Source organism: Thunnus maccoyii, chromosome 4 (genome assembly GCF_910596095.1).
Source record: "Thunnus maccoyii chromosome 4, fThuMac1.1, whole genome shotgun sequence".
In the NCBI taxonomy this organism is placed as follows: domain Eukaryota; kingdom Metazoa; phylum Chordata; class Actinopteri; order Scombriformes; family Scombridae; genus Thunnus; species Thunnus maccoyii.
The window spans coordinates 28972458-28984225 of NC_056536.1; the positions used below are offsets into that span (position 1 = coordinate 28972458).

Below are 11768 nucleotides of genomic sequence, written 5' to 3' on the forward strand. Positions count from 1 at the left end.
GTTTCATGTTAACGTCTAGGGAAAAAACGTCCGCACTGTTCCACACCGCAATATATTCAGGGCCTGTCGTGCTTTAGAGCAAAATACGAGTTCAACTTTTGTACGCATGAGGGCACATGGTGTGTATGTGTCTGTAATTTTGTACCTTTTTGAAGTGCACATCTTTTCAGCATTCAAAATACACTGTCGTCAGGGTTTTTTTGTCAAAGAAATATGCAATCCTAAATTTATTTATTTCCCTAAAGAGTCAGTCAGATTACCTCATGAATGTGAGATGGAGCAAAATATAGATTGATGATTCTTTAACTCCATGTCTTACATAAAGAAGAGCACTCTCCGGATATTTCTCTGTTGTTCTTTCACCCATTAATATGTAGATTTTAAAATTAAGATTTTTTTTGCCTTTACAGTTTGCAAATAAACACGCAGGCGACTGGTTGTGCATCGTTTTCATGCAAAAAGAAAAGTAAAAATCTACAGCAATCTACAAAAAAAGCTACTCCCATGATCTTACATTTGGTAGTTTATTCTAATTAACAACAGAAGAGACGTACTGTTAGATGACCTTAATGGTAAGTGCAATGAAACAAAACAGTATTCATATAGTTCAGTGTAATGTAGAAGCCATTTTGTTTTGTCTGTTATAGTGCAGTAACATTGCTGAATTTGAGGAAATGCATTTGTGGTCATAATTACAAAGCTGAAATTAAATAAAAAAAAACTTTTACAACACTTGTGAATGTGTTATTTGTAAGTGAATCAGTCCAGATAAGAGTCTTTTGTCTCCCCTCTTTCCCTCCCATAAATATGTTGCCTTTCCAAGTTTCTAAATTTATCCCACAATTAACAACCTTAATACAATATCATTCATTATCCACAAGAAATCCAGTCTAGTAACTGCCGAACTAAGTATTTTTAAACACCACCTGTCTGCCAGCATGGGACCCCCATCCCTCCCCCTGTCCCTCCCTTGGGCCACTGTGAATACCACACCCTATTTTAAACCAGACCGGGGTTATGCCTCGGTTCTTCTCACGGGAAAGCAAAAGTCACACCTTAATTAGTAAATGTGAGAATCTGCAAATGTTATGATACATCTGATGTTGCAAATGTCATCTGGTAGAAAAACTCCACTGGTTACCTGCAGTAGTTTGACATTTAGAATAGTTTGCTGATAATTCAGCATGGTATCGGTGGTCGAGGCATCTGTTGAACAGCACTGCCCCCAAGTGACCAAAACAAGTGGAGCAGCGAGATCCTCCATCAGAGCACATTAGTCCTTTTGAGGTTCAACTAAATTATATACACAATACCAGCCAACTGACTGGTACTGTACGTTTTATACACACACACTTTAACATTGTTAGGCTACAGATTTAGAGTGGTCAAGGGCATTGTGTGAGCTCAGTAAAGTGTCACGGAAAACCAGTTTAGAGCTGCAACAGTTAGTGGATTGACCAGAAAGTTAATTTGCAGCTATTTTGATGACCATTTCAGTCATTTTTCCAGCAAAAATACAAAATATTTAATGGTTCCAGCCTCTTAAATGAGAGGATTTGCAGTTTTTCCCCCTTTTCATTTATACTAAGTTCATTGAACACCTTAACATTTTAAACATCAAATTGAAGACGTCACCATAGCTACTGTGAGGCTGAATGTCTTTTCACTACTTAATGTTTCATTGACTAAACAATTAGAAGTAGCTGATAGCTGACCAGCATAATTTTAGCATAAGTGACAAATTTAAAAAAAAAATGCAGCTATGTAAAATGCTGTCACTACTGACAGCTCATCAATGCTTCTGTCCAGTGGAATTAAAGTGAATAAAGAGAACACAATAGACAGTTGACAAAACTTTATTTTTGACAAAGGCACAGCTTAGACACATCAGGGAATGTATGCCTGTTTAATACTCTTCTCCTTCATCCTCGTCTCCCAAACTATCAGTTCCAACCTCCTCATAATCCTTCTCCAGAGCTGCCATGTCCTCTCTGGCCTCAGAGAACTCTCCCTCCTCCATACCCTCACCCACATACCAGTGAACAAAGGCACGCTTAGCGTACATCAGATCAAACTTGTGGTCAAGCCGAGCCCAGGCCTCTGCGATAGCAGTGGTGTTGCTCAGCATGCACACAGCCCTCTGGACCTTGGCCAAGTCTCCACCAGGAACCACGGTGGGAGGCTGGTAGTTGATGCCAACCTTGAAACCAGTGGGACACCAGTCCACAAACTGGATGGTGCGCTTGGTTTTGATGGCGGCAATGGCAGCGTTCACATCTTTGGGAACCACATCGCCACGGAACAGCAGGCAGCAAGCCATGTACTTGCCGTGGCGAGGGTCACATTTCACGAGCTGATTGGCTGGCTCGAAGCAGGCGTTGGTGATTTCAGACACCGTTAACTGCTCATGGTAAGCCTTCTCAGCAGAGATGACAGGGGCATAGGTGGCCAGAGGGAAGTGGATACGGGGATATGGCACCAAGTTGGTCTGGAACTCTGTCAGATCAACATTGAGGGCACCATCGAAACGAAGGGAAGCAGTGATGGAGGACACAATCTGACTGATCAACCTGTTCAGGTTGGTGTAGGTAGGACGCTCGATATCGAGATTCCTACGGCAGATATCGTAGATGGCCTCGTTATCTACCATGAAGGCACAGTCAGAGTGCTCTAAGGTGGTGTGGGTGGTCAGGATGGAGTTGTAGGGCTCCACCACAGCGGTGGACACCTGGGGAGCTGGGTAGATGGAGAACTCCAGCTTGGACTTCTTGCCGTAGTCGACAGACAGACGCTCCATCAGCAGGGAGGTGAAACCAGAGCCGGTGCCACCTCCGAAGCTGTGGAACACCAGGAAGCCCTGAAGGCCAGTGCACTGGTCGGCCTGAGGACAAAGAGGGAGAGATATAATCAAATATGAGATACAATAATATAATCTAGTTTTATTTTTAATCACAATTAGGAATAATTTCTTCCTGATCAAATTACCCACCAGTTTGCGGATCCTGTCCAGCACCAGGTCGATGATCTCTTTGCCGATGGTGTAGTGTCCACGGGCGTAGTTGTTGGCAGCATCTTCCTTGCCAGTGATCAGCTGCTCAGGGTGGAAGAGCTGGCGGTAGGTCCCAGTGCGAACCTCATCTATGGAAAATAATAAAATTATAGGAGGGTTTGACTGCCAAAGGAAAAAAAAAAAATTAACGGACCAACTATGGTATTCATAATTTTTAATAAGCATTTACCAATGACAGTGGGCTCCAGGTCAACAAAAACAGCTCTGGGAACGTGCTTTCCGGCTCCAGTCTCACTGAAGAAGGTGTTGAAGGAATCGTCTCCTCCTCCAATGGTTTTGTCACTGGGCATCTGTCCGTCCGGCTGGATCCCATGTTCCAGGCAGTAAAGCTCCCAGCAGGCATTTCCAATCTGGACACCAGCCTGACCAACGTGCACTGAGATACACTCACGCTGTGGAAACAAAAAGATAGATTTATCCATGTGCATTTAATTTGATACAATCAAAAAGTAAGTTTGGTTGACTGAAAATATGTTTTAAACAATTCTTGTGCTATTTTTAACTAATTCAAAGCTGGAGGCAATTCATCACACGTTGAAAACTGCTCAAGAGTTAATGCCAGATCAAGGATGAGGAAAAAAAGGCTCCTTTGTAAAGAACCAGATACCAGAAAATCATGAGTAAAGTCACATGACGCATGATGCACAATCATTTACACTCAATAGAAAACCCTTTGGAGACAGAAACATCACATAAAAGGCTGATTATTCAGACACATGATGTGGTTAAAGGAAGAAAGAAGATCTTGTGTTGAGAGCAAACAATCTGAAAAGTTCTGTGGTGAAATATTATACTAAAACCAAACACAGCTGTAGATTTTTTGATACAATAGTAGTAGGGCTTACACAATGTCCACCGTGAAAGATTAGATATAAAAGCCCCCCATAAAGCTTTTAGTGAATAGGTTTTGTTTAAAAAAACCTGTGGTTGCAGTTTTATAAAGACCAGGCCTCTTCATACAGGCCATAAAACAGGAATGTTTCAGGATGAAAGCACAGCGACCTTCGCCAACTGGGTCAATGTGCAGACAGGAAAAGCCAGAAACTGGCAGCCACGACACGACTGAACTTGAATTTGGGCCGTGGCCTGTCTAGTAACACTTAAATGTTCCAAAAAAATCAAGTTTAAAGTTACAGTTAAACGTCCCAACAAGGCCAAAGTTTGATGAGCAGTCCTACACCTAAACTTTTGTTTGGATTAAAGGTCAAATTGAAGTTTAATAGTTCACGCCAAAGCTGCTTTATTAGCCAGGCTGATAACCGTTAATTCAGGGTGTAACGTGATGTCACCCTTCAAAGATTTAAATTTGATTCAATAAATAAACACAAGATAAGTAAAATTAAACTATCTTTTCATACTCACCATATTTCCTGGAGGAGTGAAGTCTGTTGAGATTCGGGTTAAAAAAGAGGAAGAGACTAAGTTAGCTCTCACAGCAGGGCCTTTATGAGTCCTGTGTAAGAAGTAACTGACCAGTTTTAGCTGGGCGGGGCTATTTATACTTTCCTAGCCGGCGGAAAAGAGCTGCTGATTCTGATTGGTTGGAGAGGGTCACGTGGGTCCCTTTCCATTGGTTAAAACAAAAACAGTCATCTTTTTCGACACGCCACGAGCTTTACAGGAGGCGATTTTTTTTTTTACCTAGGATGGCGAAGTCATGTCCCGCCCTACTCTGCCTCTGATTGGCTCACCCTGATATTCTTACTCTATCTCTAACCAATCTCATTCCTCATACCTAAACCTAACAAACCCATCCGGATGTGAACAAAGGGAACGAGTACTAGCCAATCAGAAACAGAGTACGGCGGGCAATGATTTCGCCATCCTAGGAAAATCAATTTGAAAGTGGGGCAATCATTCTGGGGGCGTAAACATTGCAATAGGTTTAACTGACAGCAGTGTGCCGGCAAGTTAATACCATTTAAATAGAAATTACATTTTTGTTTTGTTTTATGTTGAATATATATACTAATCTCGTAAAAAAAAATTAGATATAGCAATATAAGATGTTTCTTGTGTGTTTATTAATACCAGCCTTTTTTCTTCTTTTTGACTAACAAATAGTGGTGGAAGAAGTATTCAGGATGATTACTTGGGTAGAAATACTAATACAACAGTGTGAAAAACATCTCAATTACAGGTACAAGTCCTTCATTTGAAACCCTTCTTACAGGTACAGTAGTGAAGTGCATTTACTCTAGTGCTGTACTTTACACACACACACACACACACACACACACACACGTGATTGTTACTTACAATCCATGAAAAATGAGATTATACAATTTTTTAAAAAAAAACAACTATCTGTATTTTGATACAAATACAGTCAAACTGAGTCCAGATCTTGCAGAAAATGACCTTTTAAGTTTTTAAAAATGCAGTTTCTCCATGTGGATAACCAAAACAAGTCCATACAAACAGTTTCTGAAGCACGGTGGAGTTGGTGTCTTCTAGTCTTTGAGAATAAATTGTTTATCTGGCGCCATGACACCACAATTTTTATAGATTAAACCAGTGGTCCCCAGTCTCTCAGGGTTTGGATGACAGGTGTTTGTAAAAAATACACCTGTCGTTCCAAATCAGAGTACAATGTGGAATAAAAAAGTTTTCAAATAAGCTTCTAATATTGCAGGACCTGTAGATGAAAATAAGAAAGTTTGACTAGATGAGTGAGAATCATAGTGCCTTTTAAAATAATCCAGGAATATGAAACCAAAAACTTTGTTCAATAAGTATGATTTTTTTTTAACCATATAAGTTTCAGTACTGCATTCATCAATTGAAAATCAAGTCATCCTCTTCAGTAGACTTAACAATATCTTGTTTTCTTATCTAATGGCATCAGTGATACCAGGACCCTGAAACTGAAGCAGCTAAATGAAATTCCAACATATTTAATTGTATTATTTACATCTTGGATGTCAAAATATCTTGAAAGAAGCCCATTAAGAGGGAGCTGATATACTTTCATACAGTACTGTGCAAAAGTTTAAGGCACTTTAGATGTTTAGATTATTATCCATTATGCAACACCATCAGGGAGACCCCAAACATACAGCCAGAGCCATAAAGAACTATCTTCAATGACAAAAAGAACAAAGAGTCCTGCAACAGATGGTCTGGCCCCCACAGAGCCCTGATCTCATCATCATTGAGTCTCGGATAACGCAAAGTGACAGAAGCAACTGAGACGCCGACATCCACAGAAGAACTGTGGCAACTTATCCAAGATGCAGGAACAACAGACCTGCCAAGCACCTGAAAAACTGAGCGCAGGTGCACTGGTGAGACCTGCTGCTGTTTTAAAGGCAAAGCTGCTCACAGCAAATACTGATTTCATTTGGGTTTCTTCTGTTCATTGAACTTTGTATTAAATTAATTGAAAGCATCCTCACTCAACATTTTCACAGCACTGTATACTGTATGTGCCTTAGAAATGAATACTGTTTGAAGGAATTATGACCGCTCTAAATCAGTATATTTGACTAGATGTACCGCCTCTTTTGTGTTAACAAGAACCAGCCTCTCATCTTGTGCACAGACGCTCACAAATCAACAGTATTCAAGTTGTCATCACTACTGCTGTTGGCCATATGAATCCAGCTGTGGTCACAACCACAGTTTTGACCTGGTTTCGACCCTTTTTTTGTCACCCATCACTACCACCAGAGGTCTCCAAAACTCAGAAATGGTTCCGTTTTTCCATTTTGTTTGTATTTCAATGACTTCAGATTAACACAAACTGTGTCACTGGTTGGTTCACGCATCCTAAATTGCAGACCGTCGACCTGCAACACGTCATGGAACACAAACACCATAATGTTTCTTACTAAATGGGGTCTCTATATGCATTTGGGTGAACATTAGAGTGCCTTTGTTGCTACGATAGCTACTTTCATCAGTTTGTCCATATTCATAGCTCACATTTAATCACTTTCCTCAGGAAATTTTAAATTAATTCAGCCGTTATTGCCTCATTATCATGTTTTCTCATATGTAATTAAGATTCACGGATGATAAGCTTCTTCACAGATGTTAGTACAGGATGAAAAACAACACAAGTAGACCCACAATCTTTCCCAGATTTACAGATTTACAGCCCATAAACATTCAAACGACTTTTTACAACTACATACTAAGTGAAACAATGAGAACACAATTATAATATTACACATCTATGTACAGATGTAAGATATTATGCTTGCATAGATTGTTTAGGAATGAGACTTTCAAGTCAATTTACTTATATTTGTAATCAGAATTAGGAATGAAGCCTTTAAATGAAGTTATCCTTTAAATAAACTGTGAAATCACAAAGCATCATTAAATTAGAAGCATTATTATAATTACGTTGTTTGTCACCTTTTCACAAACTGTTTATATTCATCGTCTCCACCATGCATGGAAAGTATTTTTCTATCATACAGTCTATTTTTGTTGACAGCATGTCTGACTGGAGGTTCAGGCTATTGTTTATTCTAAAGCAAAAAAAAAAAGGAGGGGGGACTGGGATTATTTAAATTGTTTACTGGGATTTTGATATTTATGTCTGCTGATGATTTTGTTTGTTTGCTTTGCTTTGCTTATATATTTTATTTTGTTGCTACTTTTATTTTGTTTTGTTTTGTTTTTTTCTTTGAACATGTTCAAATTTTTACAGGAACCTGTGCATTTTCTGCTGGTCTCTGCTGCAACGTAAACACACATCTGTTGGACCCGGGATTACTGTAGAGGAGGATTATGTAGGTCAGACATGTTGCAGTGGGTCTCTTAAAAACACCACATTCACATTCTCCACTGGGACTGGTATTCTCCCATGAATTTTTGTTTACATTAAATAGTAAAAAGACATATTTTAGGTGGCTTAGTTTAATGTAACATATACAGACAGACAGACAGACAGTAGGATGTGTAATTTTCACATAATGATCTTTAGAACAAGGATCACAGGATTGATGTAATGTACATTTATATAAAAGCTACAAAATTGACAATAAAACAATTTAAAGCCCTAATTAACATTTAAAATCCTGCTTACCATGATGGCTTGTCGATATTATGCAATGCAATGAGACAAATCTGAGGAGTGTGTTTCTTTTTCTTCCGCAGCAGTAACTGTTTCAACCAGAACAACAAAGATACTGGAGCTGAGATAGGACTTTGCCTTTGACCCCAAAATATCTTGTCCTTCTTGCACAACTTCTGATCATTTAAGAGGTTTAATTTTCCTTGAAATGGCTCCACAAAACCCTGAAATATTCTGGTGTACAGATGATCAAAAAATAGGAACGGTTATGTGTTTAATTGCTGACTTTGTCTCAAAATCCAGGAAAACAAGACAAGATGGATTATTTAAACAGAGTTTATTTTTATTTCTTCAGTACTATATAGCAGGGGTTCCCAGCCTGGGGGTCGGGACCTCTATATTGGGTTGCAAGATGAATGTAGTGGGCTGCAAGATGATTACCCAAGTAGGAAATAAGAGAAAACGAAATTCTGATACACAAAAACTGTCTATTTTCCTGTCTATATATATTCTTTATATTCATGACACAATAATAACAATTTCATTCATTCATTCATTTATTCATTCATTCCTCATGTGGAAGATATGTAGATTATTTGTTCCAGGGAAAAACATGCAGCACAGTGGGAGAATGATGATGAAAACAGTGTCTGTCATAATAATGAATTCTGATGTCTAAATTACAGGAAGTTCTTCTTACCAAATATCTCCAGGGATCCTCGACCAGGAGGTGTCCGCTTTTTGCTGAACGTTTTAAACAGCTTTTAAAGGTCATCTTGTTGGTTGAGTCGAGGTAACCTTGATTTATACTTAAAAAGTCTTGGATGTGGAGTCACAGAGACATATATGTGTATCCCTAATGTACAGACAGAGAGAGAGTTTCTGCAAAAGGAGATTAAGTTGGTAATTTTTGTCAGAATTAAAGATCTTTGTAAATGATAAATTATTCTATTCTTCATTGTGTTTTCTCCTAACCTATTTATCCTATTTTCATCCATTTTTGTATTGTTTTATCTGTTGTCTGATTTTGTTTTGTGTTGTTTACTACTTTTTGTGCTGCCATCTTGGCCCTAACTTTAATGGTACTTACCTGGTTAAATAATGGTTAAATAAAATGAAAAATATCAAATTTCCTGTGTAGGACATGGACTCTATCTATAATTATACCTAAAGAGGTTTCAAAGCATCATTACAGGGCTGCAACTAACAATTATTTTCATTATTGATTAATCTGTTGATTAATCCGTTTCCCAAAGCCCAAGATGTAACCTTAACTGTCTTGTTTTGTCCAAACCAACGGTCCACAACCCAAAGATATCCAGTTCACTACCATGGAGGACTAAATGAACGAGGAAAAAAACTTTTTCTTGAAAAATGACTCAAAACAATTAAATCAATTATTAACATAGTTGCCAATTAATTTTCTGTCAATCAACAAACGGATTAATTGACTAATCATTGCAGCTCTACATCATTATTGTACTTTTTTACTTTTAGTTTGTTGCTGTTATACCATATTTCTGTGAGGGAAGAAATCACATTGTTGGTTCACCTGAAACTGAGAGTTGAGTTAACTGATGCAACTGTGAAAAACAAAACATTTACCAACCAATGCTCGTGGTCCTATGTGCTTTTATTGGTGCTGTTTTCGCTGGTCTTAGCAGGGCGGAGATGGTCTGATGATGGTTAAGGTGGTAAATGAGACCACAGCTGGTCGGCCCATTGACTGAAAACAACTCATAATCCAACCTGCTACACCGGAACCAAAACCAGCTGACCCTCAAGTCCATACTCGCCTATACTGCTGGTTTATGAAAGAGGAGCTATTCTGAGTCCTATTTACATTTTCATGATATTTTGACCAAATTGCCATCTCTGAAATCCAAGCTTGATTCAATTCAATTCAATTTTATTTATATAGCGCCAAATCACAACAAAAGTCATCTCAGGGCACTTTTCACATGGAGCACGTCTAGACCATAGTCTTTAATTTACACAGAGAGAGACCCAACAATTCCCCCATGAGCAAGCACTTGGCGACAGCAGTAAGGAAAAACTACCCTTTAGCGGGAAGAAACCTCAAGCAGAACCCGGCTCAAGGTAGGCGGCCATCTGCCCTGACAGGTTGGGTTGAGAGAGAGGGAAGAGGTTGGGAGTTAGTCATATCAAGTGGATATCTGCCACATTTACAGTCTTTTTAGCATCAAATTCCCTCTTTGTGTTTTCTCAGACAGTGTTTCCTTGTTGAGCTGTAGTAGAGGTATAGTAACAAAAAGAGGAACTTTGTCTCATTTGGACGGCTGACACTTCATATTAGCTTCAGAAAAACACTTAAATACATTTTTGCACAGAGGGAGAACTGTGGATTTTGGCGCCCATCACTTACATTGTCAGAGATCTTCTAACAGTCAGTAGGAGTCACAAGAGGAAACTGCATTATCCCACTTAGAAAACCTGCTTTCAGTCAATCTGCCTTTTCAGTTAAAGAAGCACATGAATGGAAAACCATTCCAGCCCACATCAGGAAACTCACCACTTACAGGTCCTTTTCTAGACAGTTAAGAATGTCGCTTATAAGCCACCATATCTGTCAGCACCAACTCGGATGCCTTCATCATTTGGCAAATGTCACAACTTGTATGTTGCTAAACTTCCCTGTTGCTTGACTTACCTTATTTCTACTGTTGTCCTGTTGCTTATATCTGCCTTTGCTTATATCTATCTCTGCTTATTGTTTGTTTTTCCTTTGTGGAACCGTAACTTTCTCTGCTTGTACTGCTGCCCATATCTGTGCTCTGCTTTTGCTGTACTTGACATGCCTTACATTATGATTATTGTTTTAAACTTGTGTCTTGATTCCTTGACTCCTGGATAGTTCTGGCATATTTACAGTAATGTTTATTGATATGCACTGTCCCTGAGAAATAAACTGAAAAAAAAACATGGGGGATGATTATGGCAAGAAAAACCTATCTGGGGTGACTGTAGCTCAGGAGGTAGAGCTGAGCCACAGCCGCCACTTATCAGAAGATTGGCGGTTTGATTCCCTCCACTCCACATGTCAAAGTGTCCTCAGGCAAGATACTGAACCCCAAATTGCTCCTGATGGCTGCAACAGTACCCTGAATGGGTGAATGTGGCTTGTGGTTTTAAAGCACTTTGAGTGGTTGGAAGACCAAAAAGGCACTATATAAGTGTAGTCTATTCACCATTTTACCATTTATTTCAATGTTCATTTGGGCATTTGACTTGTTTTAAGACAGACTTGAAAAATTGTGAACCCGTCCTTTAACATACTTTCAGATTCCTCTCAAGCAATAGTTATTTCTGTCACCAGAGCTGTTTGTCTTTCAAATAATGTTTGAAAATTCTGCATTTACAAAGCAAACTGTGTATTCATGTGCATGTCTGGGCAGATTACAAGTGTTTCCTTTCTGAGGGAAACAAAAGGCACGTGGATGATGGATCAGTGACCAAATCACTCTGGTAATAACCAAACACTCGGGTCTCCCCTTTCTGTAATTGTCAAACTGGTTTGTAATTTTATATGAATTTCAAATTTGCACTAAAGCTGCAGTAAAAATACACAAAATATTTTACTTTTATTGGCAACAGCAATCTCATCTCATTCGCAACATCCATTCAAGTTAAATAAATAACACAGACAAC

General features: G+C 38.9%; 1 protein-coding gene across 2 annotated transcripts; it reads right to left on the reverse strand.

Annotated features, from left to right (window-relative positions):
- Positions 1-1840: 1840 nt before the first annotated feature.
- Positions 1841-4573, reverse strand: LOC121895361 (tubulin alpha-1C chain-like). 2 transcript variants are annotated; one of them, XM_042408421.1, is made up of 4 exons: positions 4433-4545; positions 3240-3462; positions 2990-3138; positions 1841-2881 (listed from the first exon to the last, which is right to left on the reverse strand). In XM_042408421.1, the coding sequence occupies exons 1-4, from the start codon at positions 4433-4435 to the stop codon at positions 1907-1909; spliced, it is 1350 nt and encodes a 449-aa protein (XP_042264355.1). In that variant the 5' UTR covers positions 4436-4545; the 3' UTR covers positions 1841-1906. The 2 variants fall into 2 exon arrangements, with proteins under 2 accessions (XP_042264355.1, XP_042264356.1); XM_042408422.1 differs by having other exon boundaries at positions 1841-3138; positions 4433-4573.
- Between the last annotated feature and the right edge of the window lie 7195 nt (positions 4574-11768).